Consider the following 18,001-nt stretch of genomic DNA (forward strand, 5'->3'; position numbering starts at 1 on the left):
TCCCAGATGTATTTTCAGACACGTTATTCAGTGAGAGGAAGGTAAAAATGGAAACCTGTGTCCTTGGCCAGTCAGATAGCAGAGGGACAGAGTGGATTTAAGGGGGCCTGCAGAGCACTGAGGCTCAGACAGAAACCACCATGATGGCTTTCATTGTTCTGGCTTTGTTTGCAGTAGCATGTGAGCATGATACTTACTTTTTAAAGTGATGTTGTCCATTTTATGACAGAGTGGAGCTAAAACGTTAAATACTTTAACACTGCTGAAGATTTATATGAAAATGACGATCCTGCAAAACTTAAAATGCTCTCATAAATGTTACTTCTTCCATCAGACGCTGCTCCCATTGATGATGAGGATGACAAGATTGTGGGAGGATATGAGTGCAGAAAGAACTCTGCTGGCTATCACTTATGTGGAGGTTCCCTGATCTCCAGTACCTGAGTAGTCTCTCTAAGCTACTACCCTGATCGTCTGAGGTGCCTGGATGCCCCCATCCTGAGCGACAGCAGCTGCAGGAGCTCCTACCCTGGACAGATCACCTTCAACATGTTCTGTGCTGGATTCCTCGAGGGAGGCAAAGACTCCTGCCAGGTATGAGCAAAAATAATCATCACTGTTTCATAAAGTGGAGGAACCAAGCTTCAGAACATCTCTGCTAACATTTTGTCTTGTCCTTGCGCTCTGTCAGGGTGACTCTGGTGGCCCTCTGGTGTGTAACAATCAGCTGCAGGGTGTGGTGTCCTGGGATTAAGGCTGCGCCCAGAGGGACAAGCCCGGAGTTTACACCAAGGTCTGCAACTACAAATCCTGGATTCACAGCACCATGTCCTCCAACTTAAAGGAAGATTCTCCAGACGGACAGTATGTTGTCCTATGTGTTACATGGATAGGACATGGGCTTTAAAAAGCCAACAATACTGCCCAAAGTCACTGTGTGCAAATCACAAAGTCGGATTGTGTGTAATAAAAATATTTTCCACAACATTTGTTTGATTTTTCTATCATCTTCCACAGTCATCTGGTGTTGAGACCCAAAGCATGTTTGGAAAGTATGGTAATGGAGGTAACTAGGCATACTTCTGAGGGGCAGTGTAGGGCTGTGGAGTTACGGAGAATGTGGTGAAAGAATATCTGCTATCACTCCAAATCCTTCCATCTAACATTCACACAAAGTGACAGTAAAGTTTCTCATTCTAAATAGCAAAAGAAATAGTTGCACCAACGTCTGTGCATTGGTAAATTAAGATTAGGCCTACTGTAGATAGGTGTATTAGCTTTAGTTAATAAGTACACAAGATTATTTTCAACACAATAATTGATTAAGATCATTATAGAATGTTTTTACATGTTCCAAATTAAGTGTCTTGTACAATAATGAAATCATGAAACTGTTACGATAACGTTTTAACACAAATGCATTTACACATTGACATTGTGTTGGCAGGGACAACAATATCCAATTATATTTCAACTATATTCTGAATGAAAAAGTATTGTTTAGGATGTTATTCATTGCAAATGTTGACACATCTCATTACAAGTGTTATCTGCACTGTATGACAATAAACTTGAATTGAATTGAAATGACATTAAACACACAGCCCACATAAAGAGCAGGCTTTTAATATCAAGGTGGCTCTCAGAGAAAAACAGTTTTCTAAGATTTATCATTTCACTGCTCTGTTATCTACTTTTAATTTTGATTGTTATGAACTACTGTACAGTGAAGTGCTTGGTCAGCAAATCTGAAAAGAGGATATAACACTGTAACAGTATACTTATTGCAACAGAGATATTCAAAATAAAGATCTTACAAGACAAAAAATCAAAATCTTGATGCAATGTGCTTCTGTCATAATGATGTAGTTGGCATTAAGTATATCTTCTTGTCTTGCAAAGTATGACAGATGTGTTGAATCTCAGAGGGAAAAACCTCAATAAAATCATAACACATTTTTAATGATAATTCTTTTCTGGCCTAAACTTTCTTTTATGATTTAAAAAAAACTGGCCAAAGTCAAAAAAATCTATTCTGAAATGTATCAAAATATACTTGACATTTAGTTTGGTCATTTGAAAATATATCAACAGAATATGTTGCATAACATATGAAAGAAGCGTGTCTTCAGCATACAGTAAACAAACATTTTCTTTTGAGTATTTCAAAAAAGCTGCTACAATCACAGTACCAGTCAAAAGTTTGGATACACACTTCCATTCACTTGAATGAGAAAGTGTGTCCAAACTTTTGATTGGTAACTCAGTTTTACTGAAAAGAACATTTATCAAGAGATCAACAATTGTCAATTCAATTATTCTCTAAAATGCTGTTACTGTACAGCCATATTAATTTCTTCTCTGATTGTTTACATGATACAGACTACATCTTTTTATTTGATATGAAGTAATCTTTCCAAGGTTCTGGAGGATTTCCTACATGGCTATTAAAGTCGAGAAAGTGTATGTCAACAAAATAAATACTGCAATAAAGCACAGACAATTGGTGAATAACATTACTTTGAAAACTGTTTTTCTATGAATAAGGGTTACAGTATCTCTTGCACACAGGAAATCACACAAACAGAAATGAATAGTGTTGCTGAAATACATTTCCAGATTAACACATGAAATTAAGTTTCCTGTGTTTATGGGTTTATGTCTATACATGTGTTTAGGTGAAAGTGTGCCTAAAGCTTACATTATCAATATGGTATGTATATTCGACATCCAGATGTGTTTTCACACACATTACTCAACAAGATAAGGCAAAAAATGTAAATATGTCCTTGGCCAGTCAGATAACAGTGGGACAGAGTGGGTTTAAAAGGGCCTGCAGAGCATCTCAGCCGACACTGAGATTCAGACAAAAACCACCATGAAGGCTTTCATTCTTCTGGCTCTGTTCGCAGTGGCATGTGAGTATGAGTCTGACTTTTTACTTAGGTTTTAAAGTAATTTTGACCATTTCATGGAAGGGTAGGGTTGAAGGGTTATTTACTTAAAATGATTCTCCAGCAAAACATGACTTCTGGTTCATTCTGTATTTCCATCAGACGCCGCTCCCATTGATGATGAGGATGACAAGATTGTGGGAGGATATGAGTGCAGAAAGACCTCTGTGCCCTACCAGGTGTCCCTGAATGCTGGCTACCACTTCTGTGGAGGTTCTCTGATCTCCAGCACTTGGGTGGTGTCTGCTGCTCACTGCTACAAGTCGTAAGTGAAGACATTTTTGGTTCAAATGTCACCACAAGCCCTCTGTGATCTATGAATTTGTTGGAGAAAAGACAGATTAGATCAACATTCATTGTAAAACCACTGTCTCAGTCTGGCAGAATTATTCCACCAAACACACTTGAACATTGGAAAAATAAAAAAAACACTGATCACCTCATTACAATTGCAATGTAACATTACTACATTTATTTAACCTTCATGCCTTTCTCTGTAGCCGCGTCCAGGTGCGTCTTGGTGAGCACAACATTGCTGTCAGTGAGGGCACCGAGCAGTTCATCAACTCTGCTAAGGTCATCAGGCACCCCAGATACAGCAGCCGCAACCTGGACAATGACATCATGCTGATCAAACTGAGCAAGCCTGCCACCCTGAACAACTATGTCCGCACCGTGTCCCTGCCCTCCAGATGTGCCAGCTCAGGCACCCGCTGTCTGATCTCTGGATGGGGCAACACCAGCGGCTCTGGAAGTCAGTGAAACACTACAAACATGTCTGAGAAACAATTTGGTAAATGTTTTTGTATGAATATTTACATATATTGTCTCTTTTCCTGTCTAGACTACTACCCTGATCGTCTGAGGTGCCTGGATGCCCCCATCCTGAGCGACAGCAGCTGCAGGAGCTCCTACCCTGGACAGATCACCTCCAACATGTTCTGTGCTGGATTCCTTGAGGGAGGCAAGGACTCCTGCCAGGTACGAGAAAAAGTCATCATCACAGTTTCTTAAAGTGGAGGAACCACGCTTTAGAGCATCTCTGCTCACATTCTGTCTTTTCCTTTCTCTCTGTCAGGGTGACTCTGGTGGTCCTGTGGTGTGCAACAATCAGCTGCAGGGTGTGGTGTCCTGGGGTTACGGTTGTGCCCAGAGGAACAAGCCCGGAGTTTACGCCAAGGTCTGCAACTACAACTCATGGATTCACAGCACCATGTCCTCCAACTAAAGTCTCTTAACAGCAGCTTGTTGTAGGATAAAAAGTTGTACATCACTTTAATTAAAAAAAAAACCCTGATATATTTGACTTCTTTTGAGTTTTGTATATTGTACTTGAACTTATCACTTTGGATTACTGATAAGATGCTGCAACAGCTCAATTGATTTTGTAGGAAACAAAATGCAAAGACTACAGGTATGAAATGTCACATGCTGTATTTGCGAGGATTCAAGATGTTAATTTATTCCTAAATTGTTTTTCTTGTCAAGATTCAGAATCATATAATCAGAACAGAAAAGAAACATTCCTTGGTAGAAGCAGCAGCATCTTATGGCTTTATGTAAAGAAAGGGTGTTTATCTATATGTTCATATGTATGAACCCCCACCCCCCAAAAAAAGACATTACATATGAATACAAAAGTGACCTTTATTGTTTTTAAGACAAACTATAGCATAAAATTATATACACAACAGGGTGTCCATCTGGGAAACATCTTTTGAAATGTCATTTGATTCCAACAAAAGGCCTGACATCAAAGCACAGAAAGTGTAGTTTTTCAAAAGCAGTGAACAATGACATTCAACAACCTTTCACACTAAATACTGCAGGTGTGGAATGTGTGTTTGTTAGTGTATTTTCTGGAAAATTTAGCATTGCGTGTAAATATTACACGTGTTCCACAACAGAGCGAACATGTGCATGACAAAAGCTGATATTCATGTTCAAATTACAAATACAAAATGCTGACCCAAGCACCTGTTGTAGGTCATAACAAAGCGATTTCTGAATCAGTAACATTTTGGACAGTATGACATTTCACTTCCTCTGAAACATTTTGAGTAACAGTTTGCCTTGAATGAACATGTAGATCCACATGATTTGAAATGCATGCGTTTGATATTAAATTCACAGAGGTCATATAATAAATAGACGCATCATGATGAGGTATACATATACTACTCACCAAATGGCTATAACAGTATGGACAAACATGATAAAATAAACATGAAATACAAAGAAACTCTTTAATTTGTTGCTGCAGTGATTCAAAGTTCATTGCCAGGTTTGCTTTTACAGCAACAAAAAGTTTATAAATTATTTCAGTGTGACCTCCATCCCTCTGATTAGTCACCAACTTTGTCCTGTAATCAAATTGAGCTGGATGTGCACTGCATTTTTCCTGTTTTAAATTAAAGATACCATTGGGATGCTGGGCATGAATGAGGGCTCAAAATGTTTCAGTGGTCATTTCGCATGTATAAATATTTGCTAATCAAACTCTGACTTTCATTTTCATACAGTACACGTTCTGTGTTGAGACACCAGGGCTGCTTCTGGTTAGGCATTAATACACTGAATGTACAAAGCATCTACATCTCTGCTCTGATTGAGACATTTAAGTTTAGAAACTAAAGAAAGGTTAGTGGTTTCTACATGAAGTTCCCTAATCTATGAACATCATGAAAACAGAAAGTGTACCTATTATTTTGTACATTCAGTGTATTTGTTTAAAATTTGAAAACCGACAATCATGACTGGTTGAATATTTTTTTGAGATATTTCACTTTCCTAAACTTTTCCAGGCAAGTAACAGACAAGATTTCTATATTTTCTAATTGAGGACCCCTGTGTTAAACAATGTAAGGAGGTTGATGTACATATGAAAGGGGTATAGTATCTCCATTTAGGTTATTACACCTGGCCTCTGGCATGCTGCAAATAATGGTGATAAAGGTCTGAAATGGCAGGATAAGCGTTACCACACACAGCGCACTTAACACCTTCTGAAGACCCTTCATTTGATATGCTGGCATTTTGGGATACGTGTCTTTTCACAGTTCTCAAAGGTGTAATCGGTTTTTCAAATGCATTTTCATCTGTTCTGTCATGACTGGTTTCTTTATCTTGGATCACAGAATGCTGCGCAGTTTTACCCAAATCAAGATCCTGATGTTGGACAAAGGAAATCATGGGTGCCAGAGGGGACTCTTGGGGAAGTGGGTCTGGATATTTGGATAAGGGGCTCAGAGGAGAGTTGTCAGTTTGGACAGATGACACGGGGATGTAGTTTTCTTCTTCAGCCTCAGGACGTAATGTTGCTATATGGTTATTCGTGGAAGGGCTAAACACTCTCTTGTTAGGTTGTGTACATTGATCATCTATCGATAAATCGAAATCAGTGTCCTTGTGCATGTCTTGCGTTGAGGAATGACAAAGCTGGTGACTGAACAGCAAGTCTAAAGTCTTAAAGCTGCTTCTGCACTGCTCACACTGATAAGGCAGAAACACTTTCTTGGGCCTCGACTGAATCCACTGGAACTCCGGGTGCTCGCTCATGTGTTTTTTGTAAGGCTCCACAAATCGAAACCCTTCACCACACTGAGGACACATGAAGCGGCCGCGCCGCTGTCGATGGATTCTCTGATGATGCCACAGTTTTTTCCAGTTCTCAAGGGTCTTACCACAACAGGCACAAGTGTAACTCTGACCACGAGCGTGAGTGAGCATGTGGGCTCGGAGTCTGCCCATGTGTCTAAACAGCCGCCCACAGCTTGGGCATAAATATTTCCTGGGGTCCGATCGGTTATCTAGTTTGTTTAACTTTGACACAAAATGTGAGAGATGATGAGCTGGTATGACTGTTGACTGGAACGGTTTCTTTAAGTTAGCAAAGCGTTTCTTGCGGCGAATCTGTGAGGACTGTTTTTTTTGTGTTTCACTATTTTCAGCTGTGATGGAGGCTGAATTGTGTCCTGTTGAACATCTAAGCGCGGGCACTGTGTACTGTATTAATGACATTGTCTCTTCCCCCTTGATTGTAGAACTCGAGGCGTTTCTCTCTCCTCTGCATTGGCTGTGATGGGCATTAAATTCAGACAGCACACCAAAAAGCTTGTCACAATACAAACAGCGATAAAGCTTTGCACCAGTGTGGGCTCTCATGTGACTGTTGAACTCCTGTAAATTGTCGATAACATTCTTGCAGATGTGGCATGTGTATGTTAGTGAAGGCTTTGCTGCCTGTCTGCTGGGCTGTAAGTCGTCACCGCTTCGTGAAGGTCTACATGTATGATTTTTTGCATTGCTATAATGAGTGAATGATTTCTCACAACCTGTGCAGTTGTAACGCTTCACAGACCAGTGCGTCAACTCGTGCACACGAAGGAAATACGCCTGACCAAAGGCTTTGCCGCATATATCACATTTATAAGGCTTCTCCCCCGTGTGGACACGCACGTGTCTTATGAGGGCAGACTGAAATGGGAACGTTTTACCACAGTACTGACACACTTTACTTTCTCTCTTTTCTGGGGAAACTGATCTGCGATGTACCTGACTCTTGGCACGGTCGTTGCTTCTGCTCCGTGTCTCTGATTTATTGATCTCAGCGTCTTGGTCCAGCTGATGAGCGTGCATCTTCATGTGATCTGAATACTCAGAGCAAGAGAATTTGATCTTGCAATATGGACATTTTTGATATATATTGCTCTTTCTATGTGTCTTGAGATGAAGATTTAAGTTGGAATTTTTGCTAAAACCTTTGCCACACTCAGGGCATTTAAAAGGCCTCTCTCCTGTATGAATGCGCTGATGGATAATGAACTGAGACAGAAATTTAAATGTGCGACCACAGTAACCACATTTCAACAGAGTTTTCCCCCCTTTTTTGGTGTACAAGACATTTGAGGTGGCCTCCTTGTTTGTGTCACCACAGTCTGTTTCTTGTTGGGTGTCACCGCTGCCTTTATCCTCTCTTTGTAACAAAACATTGCTTATTCTCCTCCTTCTCTTGCCGCCTCTCTTGCGCCTGAAAGTATTTTGCCGATTGTTTGGACCCTCAGATTTAACTGGAGTGCTGGCACTGTGTTGTAAAGGTGTGGGATTATCTGACTTTGACAAAGGATTTAAATGATCCACCTCTACCTCTATATTCTCCACTTTTACAGCAGAGGGGATCTCAACAGGTTTGGGTGGTTGTTCAGAGGACATTACAACATCAGTGGTACCAGGCTCTGTATTCTGTGGAAGGTTTGGGCTCTTTGGAGAGTCAAGGCTGCTCTGTGACTGTGACTCCCCACTGCCATTCATGTCCACTGACTGCTTTATTTCTGGGTCATCACTTTGAATGGGGCTTACCAAATCTGCACTGTTTGTACACTCTGAAGGAATAACTTCAGGCTCAGCTGCTGGCTGAGAACGCAGTTTTCTTTGTGGTAATGCACTTTCCTTTAGTTTTGGCTGCTGTTGTTGTCTTTCTTCAGACTGCGGGGAGCGCTGACTTCCCTTTCCATCTGTGTCAGCCTCCTGTTTGTCAGTATTCATTTCCACCTGCTTATCTGTCTCCACTTTCTCCCCACAGCCCGTGTCATTGCTCAACACTGGCGAAGCCTCCTGGGAAACGTCAAGTTTGGAAACTTTAGCTGGAATTTGCTGCTCAATCTGCAACTTAGGTCTTCTTCTTTTAGTACCTTGAAATTTTGAACTACTTGCTGCTGCAGGAGAAATTTCAGTTTGCTTTGGGTGTACCTTAACCTCGGATTCAGTATTTCCATCTTGTGTCAAAGGGTGTTGTTCTCCTCTACTCCTCAGTCTCCGCGCAGGACCACTAACATTATTAGCATGAGAAGGAGCAACAGGGGCACTGGCAGCAGCAGCCTTAGCAACCATGTTTTTAAAAGCTGCTATTTCTGTTTTTTTTGGTCTTCCTCTTCTTCTTTTTGGCAACACAGGGACATCCTCTTCTGGTTTGCCATCAGAAACAGTATGAAGACCAGACATCTCATTATGAGGTAAATTATTGATTAAGGGACCATCTACGGTGTTAGGCACATCATCTCTGTTGTGGTTTTCTAAGCATGTTGGCAACGGTATTGTAGTGCTGACTTCCTTATGTTGAACTTCATCAAGACCAGCAGAATCTGTTTCTTTTTCATCTTCAGTCAACACATTTTTGATTTTTCGAGGGCGCCCACGTTTTTTTCTGCGGACCTCCACAGGCTGTCCATGACTATCTGTCGTGGAGCTGCACACACTCGCAGATGTCATTTGAGACTTTGCTTCCATCCCTACATCTGGCGGTATGTGCTTGCTCTGTTGCCAGTTTGTTTCGCTGCCTGTTTCAGTGTTAGCAGGTCCATCAGATTTGCGGGAGTGAGATTCAGGTGGAGGTTCAGTGAGGTCTGTTGCTTTCATTTCCTCTCCCCACCTGGAGTCCAGGTCTTCCTCACTGCATCTCTTGCCTTCAGGTATCTGTGGAAGAAAAAAAAACTGTAATGTCACAAATGTAATGATGGTATTATTGCACAGGCCTCCAGAAATAGTATGACAACAAAGCCATGCAAAAGAAGGAAATGAAGCAAATGCCTTTATTATTCATTCTATGGTAGTAATGTCTAAATCTAAAAAATATGCAGTTAAGTGCTACAAATTTAACTTAAGCATACCTACATAATGTGAAAAGGGTACATAAGAGCGGTATTAGCCAATACATTTAAACAATCTGACAGCTGATTATAAAAACACGTTGACAAATAAATATATCCATTAAAAAACAATCAAATTATATTCTTAAATAAAAGACTGCCCTCCCTTCATGTAGATGTCATAAGACCTACATAAACACAGCACCAATATTCACCGCACACTTAAATAGTAATGATTTTATATAAAATGGTATACTGCATAATCCAAAGCTTCACTAAAAACAAAAGCAGTGCAGGCATATTCACTAAGCCCTTTGGGTTTTAAAATTTCTTTAACGCAAAAAAAAAAAAAAAAAAAAAAATCGATATTCTATTTATAAAAGTCACTCCAGAAATTACACTGTATACTGTGGTAGACAGCATAACTTTTGGGGTGATGATTTCTTTTTGTCTTTCGAGCTACCTGTTTGCAGTCCGTAGAAACATGAAAGGAATTACGAGGATGCGATGTCACAGATGTTAATTCAGAAACTCTATTTTGGTCACTGCTCCCTCTGCTGAAGGACATTTTACTCCCCATGTCAAGAGTCTGTGGATTAAACGATGACAAGGAGGTTGTAACTCACAAAACACTGATGGTAAATCCTGAAGCAAAATATGCTTTCATGTCACAGTGCCTGTTACAGGCAGGCTGGCCTACAATGTAACTATTCCTGGTGTAAATTAAATCACACGTGTAGTGTACAAAGGAGAGCATGCTATGCCCATTTGTCCCGAAAACTTAGAAGTAGCTGGGCTGCATTACGATTGTTCAAAGATAATAAAGCCAACAACTGTTAGAGAGAAGTTAAGTCGGCTGATTTGACACTAAGATGTCTCAAATCAGGGATTCAAGTACAGTTGTCTGTTGCTATCATGATGAAATGGAAATCTGTTGAGATTGGAAAAGTCCTTTCTTATTTTCATAACCAGCGGTGCAAAATAACTCAATACATTTACTCAAGCACAAGTGCTTATATTCAATTCTGAGGCAGCTTTTACTTTATTTGAATAATTCCACTTAATGTTACATGAAACCTCTACTCCACTACATGTCAGGGGGAAATATTGTAGTTTTTACTACACTACCGTTATCTGACAGTTGTGGTTTAGGTTATATTGCATATTTTTTTAAAATCAAAAACATCTTAAAAATGATCATGCATGACTGCAGAATAATATGCCCAAGACTTTATAAAGTATATGAAATGAGAGCACCATCAGCTTCAGCATTATTGCTTACATGTTAAAACATCAGTAATAATAATAATAATAATAAGTTACTCCAATAATATAATATAAAACAATATTAGAACAATCTGGAAAGGGCTATCCTGCATAATGAGTGATTTTACTTTTGATACATTTTGCAGATAGTATTTCTGAACCTCTACTTAAATAAAAATCTTCATGCAGAACTTTTACTTGTAATGGAGTAGTTATCTATTGCAGTACTGCTATTTTTTTTTTTTTTTTTTTTTTTTTACTCAAGTAAAGGATGCGAACACTTCTTCCGCCACTGTTCACAACACACAAGATGTCCCATAGTCTTTAAAGCGACTTTATACACCACTCCTGAACCTGGAGAACACTAACTAAAGGCTCAATATATGATGTTGCAGCTCGTAAAAACAATATATGTAACAGATTTAAACCGCTTGTCTATACAGTGGTTCTCATCAGGCCACATTTCATCTGCTATTATTCTTTTTGATGCACACAGAGGTAAATGGTTTTTAAAATTAACACAAATGATCAAACATTAGCCTATGGAGACAGAAACAGTGTCCCAACCGGCTGCTTAATATCCATTTAAAACACCCGTGAACGACCAGACAGCCTCAACATATCATTTCTGATTAAAAGCTAACGTTACAAACAGCATGACTAACAATGAAGGCGTTATCTTTCGGTAGGCCAGATTGCTAGCTTCGGTTATTTAACGTTGCAGGCCACACTAACATAACCGTTAACTACAATGTCAGCTCATAAGACTTTCTTTACAGCTAGTTATGCTTCCATAGGCAATTTCTCAACCCGGGTTACAAAATGTGACGAGTGGTTAGTTAGTAAACACAAACTGCTTGCCTGCGTGGGAGAGAGTCAAGACTGGTCTCTGCGTAGCCATGCACTGACCGCTGCTCAACTAGCTAGCCCTGGCTAGCTCAAAGCTAACATAAACTCTGTCGTTACGTGGCTGCTTGGCACTTATAAACGCGTGCATTGGTCTGGGAGCTGAACTGTTTTAATGTGGACCTGGCTTTCTCTTCTTTTCAGGGCAGTTTGCAGCAGTGAGCCACTCGATATCCACGCACAAAGCAACCCGAGAGTGTGTCAATCACGCCGAGCGCACTGGGTGGATACTTCATGTACTGTGGGAAGTTTCGGGAATTTTGAGTTACCCTGTAAAAATAACCTCAAAAAGTGGCAAACAAGAACGACACAATTTTGGTAAGATTTGGTGATTAAGGAGAAAAAAGCGTGCAAGATGGAAAAGTGTCGTGCAATGTCTTCAAACATCAACCATCTAATAACATTACTGGCTCGGTTCCGTTTCTTGTATAGGTTTGCGATTACAATTGATGATCAAGCATACGAGCATCACGTGAACGCTGCATCCATGCATTTATTTACCTCATGATGAAATCAGCGCCTTGTTTTATTTGCTTTGAAACGACACCCTCTGCTGGATATTACGGACGCCAGATAGACAACAGACCCTTTAGAAAAAGAGCTTTTAGCAGATATAGAGAATAAAGATGTAAGGGAAAAATAACACAGTGGGATCTAAAAGCCTGAGACCACATTGACAATCTCTAATATTTTCACGTACACCTGGAAATAACCAGAAAGTTTGACGATTCAGAAACATTTAAAAACACAAGTTATGACATGTAAAATGATGAAATATTCTGCACTATTTCTAGGTCAGCGATCAAATCAGCTCATTTGTGGAACTTAACTCCTTTGTACAAATGGTCAGATTACCTTGAGTTGTATCCTCTCCATTGAAGCATGTTTCCAGATGACACTCAGGTGGGATGTGAACTGCTCATCAGAGGCTCGTTCAAGGAACTCACCTTGCAGCCAGCGTTCACCTGCTATTAATTTGGCAGTGCCTCAAGTTTTCAGCAGATCAAGTAGCTTAGTGATAGTGGGGAACATGGCATAAGAACTAAATGAAAGTGTGAGAAGTCAAATTGTTATTCTAAGCAAAGAGGGGCTTTCTCAGTGTCAAATCATGGTTAGACTAAAGGTTTCTAAGGAGGCCGTGCATGGTAGTCTAAAGCACTTTGCAGAAACAGGATCAGTTGTATCCAAAGCACCATCAGGCAGACCAACAGTGACTGCACCATCAGAAGATCAATACATCAAGCTTAGTTCCCAAAGAGATAGAAAAGCAAACTCATCACAGATACAGAATTTGCTAAATAAAGAATGCCTCAGAGGATAAGTAACAGTTTCTAAACCACTTCTCAGGAGGGGAAACAAGATCAAATGCTTGGGGTGGGCTAAGAAATACCAGCATTCATATATATGTGTGTGTGTATATAAAACCAGCTTCAATAACTTAACAGTGATTGTCAAGCTATTCAAGACAAAAACATATTCAAAATCAAAATACTGCCTTGTGTCAAATGATAGTTGAAAATGTAATTTATAGATAAAAGCATGCCATATTTTGTAGTAATTGTTTTTTGGTGGGGGATTGGTTGAATATAATGTATATGTATTTCAACATCATTGGCTATGATTTGCTGTCCATATGAACACATGTTAGTGTTTGAACATAAACTGAACAGTGACTATTTATAAGCATTTGCAGAATGGGCTGTAGATCCAGAGTTGCTGGTTGTTTGTTTTAGTGAGAAAAGTATTCAAAAAATTTGAAGGCTGTTTGTATGAAAGCAATCCAAATGTCATCACAGTTTGGTCCTTACTTGCTGTGTGACATTTGAAGATACGTACTCAGCATTGAACCATAAATGTAATCAATTGTAAAAAAAACAAAAACAAAAAAACAAGTGTATTGGGCCCATAACAACAAAAAGCGAATTAGTCCTGTTTCATTTATTTTTTAACTACCAAATCACTCTACAATATATGTAGTAGAAATGGAAAGACAGCCTTTTTTAATTTAACTAAATCTAAAGTTTGTGTGCATTAGTCATCTCACTGATTTTCTTAACACACTTTTACCGTCATGCTAGTAGAATTTATTAAGGCACTTAAATATATAAAAGTTATAATGTATCCTACGTTGCCATTGACCCCTCACTTCATTTATCATGATCATGATCATAATAAATTAAAATCATGCTGCATTTTCAATGAACACACACAGTGAATTTGAAAATATAGTTTAATACGACATATAGTGTATTTGAAAAATCCGACAAAGGTAAGAACACAGGGCATCGTGGTCAATTCTCACAGCCTGACAACACATTCTGATCATACTAAAAACTTAAACAAAAAAAAGAACAACAAAAAAACTACAGTACCTGGTCACCCCAATGCAACGTGGGCAAACCACGCACATACATTTTGATAATGACCTATATTGATTTACATTTTCTGTAATGCAGGACCAATGCATGAATACACTGGTACAATGTACAGAATTTAGACTTTGGGACGTTCATTTTGGACTGTTTACTGTACTGACAAAAGAAATCCAGCTTAATTAAAATGCACTATCCATCCTACACTGATATATATATTTTAAAGTAGTTTTAAAGTAGTTTAGAGGGAGACAGGAAACACTGTTTTCCTGTGGAATGAACCTAAACAAGTAGATGGTGTTCAGTCAGACTGTTGCCTTTATGCACTTGGTCCATAATTAACATAATATGTGACATGCAAACTGGATGTGCCTTTCCAGTTTGGTCAAGTCTTAATAGGGACAGATGAGGTTACTTGGTAAATCATCTCAGCAGGTTTGTCTGCTCCACTTTCAACAATGTAACAATCATCTTCCAAATCCACTCCTGTTTTCACGTTTACAGGAACCGCACCTTGCCCTTTGTCCAAACCAACAGCCATGACTTGGTTTTTCTTTATGTCACCAGAAGCTGGGACCCCAAGTCTTCTCTCACCATTCACCTGAGCCACTGGTGTCACCCTGTTCTGTCTGTAAAACTGTTTACCAGCTCGCACATGTTGTGCCATAAACTCCTTTGCTTTGACGCACTTGTGCCTCTGAAGCAGCTGAGCAGTTTCAAAAGAAATATGACAGACTCGACATGTGAACCCATTTGGTGCCGAGGATGTCTGCGTCGCTTTGCTCAGTGGCAAAGAGTTTATGGGCATCTTCAACTGCACAGAGGGAGTGTCAGGACGCCCCAAACTGCTTTTATAGAGTGCCATGGGATTTGGACTCTGACTCTTCAAAGGAAGGGAGACAGCGACGTAAGGCTTGGATGTACTGGAATTCTGACTCTTCAACTGCAGGGATGGAGTGACATGAAACCCCTGACTATTGAATGTTCTGAGATTCTGATTTTTCAACGGCAGGGCGGAAGGGACATGAAGCGCCAGACTGCCTTTACTGGCTGCACTGGGATTCTTGCTTTTCAAGTATAGGGAGGAAGTAACATGAGACCTTTGAGCACTCGGATTCTGACTCCTGTCTGTACTAGCATCATTTTGCTCATTGTGAGCCAGTGGTCTCGCAGTGATGAGTCTGAATTTGGTAGCAGTGCTGGGTGAGTTACAAACATGGAAGCGAGGCACTAACTTCTTGCTAGAGAGCAGCAGCCCACATCCTATACAGCCAGAAACTTTATCCATAACATGACAGCTGCTGTGGGAGATGAGAGAGTTCTTTGTCATAAAACACTCCCCACATTTACCGCAGGTGTATGGCTTTTTCTTGTTAAACTTGCGCACCGTTTTCAACAACACCACTGGCTGGTAAAGTGTCCAAAGATCCACTGTTGGTGCTCCAACACTTGCAAAAATATTCTGCATGTCTGTTTCAGATGGGATAGGATTTGGGAGCAAAGATGGGTACAACGCAGGCACTTTTGAAATCTGCGCAGACTGCACGGGGTTAAGAGCTGATGTAATAGGTACCTTCAGCTTTGGCTTCATTGGCAAATAAACTGATGGCACATTGTCCAATTTTGGCGCCTTCCAGACAACCTCACCTGACTGTAGTCTTTTCAGCTTCTCCTCTTCTTCTTTGCGCTTCTCAATTCTGCGCTTCCTTATTGTTTCATGATCAAGCACTTGGTGTCCAGGTTCGTGTGTAGTACTGTGCTCCAGCATGTCTTCGTATACAGTAAACTCGGTTCCACAGGAGCAGATGTGACTTGCAGCAGGACAAATGTGTTCCTCCAGGAATTTCCGATTTGCAAATATCTGCTCACAGCTGAAGCAAAACCGTCCAGCGTTCATCAAGTCTTTGCTTAAGTCATCCTCCAGGACATTTGGCAGCTGTTGGCTTCCTGTGTCCATCATCAGGCTAGGCATGGATGTGTTCATTATTGATGTGGAGCCCTGTGGCACACCTGTCCTGCTGATGGAGACAAGTTTTAGAATTAATACAATCAAAAACACAATAAAACCGAATTGGCCAAAAATTCAATTCAGTCACATCTCATTATTTAATGGTGACTGACTCCATCAAGCTCAGAGAGGCAAGTTATGCAGTGAACGAATTACACGTTTAAGCTAATGAGAGACTACTGTACTTACTGAAAAACATAAGTGGCTTCCTTTCAACGTTTAACGTTATTATTAACTTGTCACTATACCTAAGGCCTACTTTCTGAAATGACCCAATGAACTCTTTATCAGATTCTCAAACAATACACTTCAAGTACACACCCAAACTAAATACTACTCTGACACAAATGATCCACTACATTTCTGTACCACTGAATATTTGGATAGTTAAGTTAGCTTGTAGCATTTTATTGTTTATAACATCGTTATTTTTGTTGAAAGCGCGCCTGCTTTGCTATAAAACAACCTAGCTAACGTTAGCCTACAAACTAGCTAACGTTAGCTCATGACAGTTGCGTTATCTTACCTTAACATGAACATCAACGAACCGTCGTAATGATATGCTGATATATCCTTGCCATAAACCGCGCACAGTTTACCCTATGTCGTTTTGTGAGACATCCACAATCAGGTTAAATTGCCGGTGTTTAGCATGAACAGGTAGCAGTTAGCCACAGAGAAGAGGAAAGACCCTTCTCTTCTTCTCCGGATGGCGCCAACAAACAGAAAGACGTCCGGCCTCTGCTCGATTATACTGACACCTACCGACTGGAGTTCATAACTCACCTTTGATGTTTTTTCTGCTGTGGTTATACCATCGGTGTATAATCAGAGCTCTTATAATACATCTATGGGCTATACTGTATAGTGGGTCACTTAGCCTTAGCCTCCATGACACGAAATAGCACTGGTATTGAGCCTGGCGATACATTCTTGATACTGGAAACATTAACTCAGGGTCCACCTATTCGACACAGCGCCTCTCAGCAGATTGAGAGGTTGTTCAGATACCATAAAAATACACGGTAGATGTTCATATTTTCTATGACTGAGTACCTCTATGTTGAGCTCCACATTCTATTCTTGACCTTGCAAGCAGCAGTTGACAGACATTACGGGTGGGGTAATTATGGGTTGTATTTTTTCAGTCTTCAGGCCTTTAATAAATAGTGAAGAACGAAAGCTCTTATAAATCTTGAAGTTTCACTCTATCCTTATACTCCTGTCACTTATTTTCTTACCAGTGCAGTATTTAAACTTCTGGCATACTTATACTTCCTCCCCACTGTACATAAAGTAGGCAGTGACTATCACTATCTTTCACAGCTTTTTACAGCCATTACACCCCAGTTAAAGATCACAGCAATTTCAATTTTAGTACAACACATTTATAACATATTCAGGGGCATGGAGAAACTTCCAGACGGATTATATAAAAGTGTTAGCATTAAGATATTATATTAAAAATGTATTTAATTTAGCTTTATTAAAAAATATTTTACACATCAATACTGTTACTTAAAAAACTACCAAGTCTTGTATGCAAATTGGGATCATGCCCCCAAGTTTGACAAACATTTTCTAAGTTACAGGTTTCTTCAAATCTGACAAAAGATAAAAAGCAATCATTATCAGGCCTCTGTTAAAGCTTAACTGCTGATGCACCTGTGGCAAACACCATTATGTGAGTAAAGGACAGTCACAGAAATAATGATGCTATATTCAAAACACAAGACAGCTGCATTATCAAAGGAAAACACTAATGACAAGTGGACACTTACTGACTTTGAAGTACTTCATAAAATATGTTTAACAAAACTACAAACTGCAAAGCATAGCCCAAAATGACCA

At 39.8% G+C, this 18,001-nt stretch overlaps 3 protein-coding genes across 10 annotated transcripts; 1 reads left to right on the forward strand and 2 right to left on the reverse strand.

Moving 5' to 3' along the window:
- The first annotated feature begins 2,819 nt into the window (after nucleotides 1-2,819).
- Nucleotides 2,820-4,260, forward strand: prss1 (serine protease 1). The gene is made up of 5 exons (XM_044358747.1): nucleotides 2,820-2,918; nucleotides 3,057-3,219; nucleotides 3,455-3,708; nucleotides 3,799-3,935; nucleotides 4,033-4,260. The coding sequence occupies exons 1-5, from the start codon at nucleotides 2,879-2,881 to the stop codon at nucleotides 4,180-4,182; spliced, it is 744 nt and encodes a 247-aa protein (XP_044214682.1). The 5' UTR covers nucleotides 2,820-2,878; the 3' UTR covers nucleotides 4,183-4,260.
- A 323-nt stretch (nucleotides 4,261-4,583) lies between these two features.
- On the reverse strand, nucleotides 4,584-12,714 carry si:dkeyp-84f3.9 (zinc finger protein 184). 7 transcript variants are annotated; one of them, XM_044358667.1, is made up of 4 exons: nucleotides 12,626-12,648; nucleotides 12,272-12,371; nucleotides 10,062-10,187; nucleotides 4,584-9,425 (listed from the first exon to the last, which is right to left on the reverse strand). In XM_044358667.1, the coding sequence occupies exons 3-4, from the start codon at nucleotides 10,176-10,178 to the stop codon at nucleotides 5,868-5,870; spliced, it is 3,675 nt and encodes a 1,224-aa protein (XP_044214602.1). In that variant the 5' UTR covers nucleotides 10,179-10,187; nucleotides 12,272-12,371; nucleotides 12,626-12,648; the 3' UTR covers nucleotides 4,584-5,867. The 7 variants fall into 7 exon arrangements, with proteins under 7 accessions (XP_044214602.1, XP_044214600.1, XP_044214601.1 ...); XM_044358665.1 differs by lacking the exon at nucleotides 12,272-12,371 and having other exon boundaries at nucleotides 12,626-12,713; XM_044358666.1 differs by lacking the exons at nucleotides 12,272-12,371; nucleotides 12,626-12,648 and adding an exon at nucleotides 11,726-12,009.
- A 1,268-nt stretch (nucleotides 12,715-13,982) lies between these two features.
- LOC122987062 lies at nucleotides 13,983-16,893 on the reverse strand. Of its 2 annotated transcripts, none has more exons than XM_044358697.1 (2): nucleotides 16,677-16,893; nucleotides 13,983-16,160 (listed from the first exon to the last, which is right to left on the reverse strand). In XM_044358697.1, the coding sequence occupies exons 1-2, from the start codon at nucleotides 16,688-16,690 to the stop codon at nucleotides 14,528-14,530; spliced, it is 1,647 nt and encodes a 548-aa protein (XP_044214632.1). In that variant the 5' UTR covers nucleotides 16,691-16,893; the 3' UTR covers nucleotides 13,983-14,527. The 2 variants fall into 2 exon arrangements, with proteins under 2 accessions (XP_044214632.1, XP_044214633.1); XM_044358698.1 differs by having other exon boundaries at nucleotides 13,983-16,157; nucleotides 16,677-16,890.
- Nucleotides 16,894-18,001: the final 1,108 nt, after the last annotated feature.

The sequence above is a fragment of the Thunnus albacares genome, chromosome 8 (assembly GCF_914725855.1).
Source record: "Thunnus albacares chromosome 8, fThuAlb1.1, whole genome shotgun sequence".
In the NCBI taxonomy this organism is placed as follows: domain Eukaryota; kingdom Metazoa; phylum Chordata; class Actinopteri; order Scombriformes; family Scombridae; genus Thunnus; species Thunnus albacares.

What these genes read in the sequence shown, in the direction of transcription:
- si:dkeyp-84f3.9 (XM_044358665.1), bottom strand. Translation starts at nt 12,646, where the DNA reads ATGGAGAGGATACAACTCAAG. An exon ending in TGGAGAGGATACAACTCAAG is followed by an intron (nt 10,188 to 12,625) that starts GTAATCTGACCA and finishes TTTAATCCACAG; the next exon opens with ACTCTTGACATGGGGAGTAA. An exon ending in TTTCTACGGACTGCAAACAG is followed by an intron (nt 9,426 to 10,061) that starts GTAGCTCGAAAG and finishes TTTCTTCCACAG; the next exon opens with ATACCTGAAGGCAAGAGATG.
- prss1 (XM_044358747.1), top strand. Translation starts at nt 2,879, where the DNA reads ATGAAGGCTTTCATTCTTCTGGCTCTGTTCGCAGTGGCAT. An exon ending in GGCTCTGTTCGCAGTGGCAT is followed by an intron (nt 2,919 to 3,056) that starts GTGAGTATGAGT and finishes TATTTCCATCAG; the next exon opens with ACGCCGCTCCCATTGATGAT. An exon ending in GAGGCAAGGACTCCTGCCAG is followed by an intron (nt 3,936 to 4,032) that starts GTACGAGAAAAA and finishes TCTCTCTGTCAG; the next exon opens with GGTGACTCTGGTGGTCCTGT.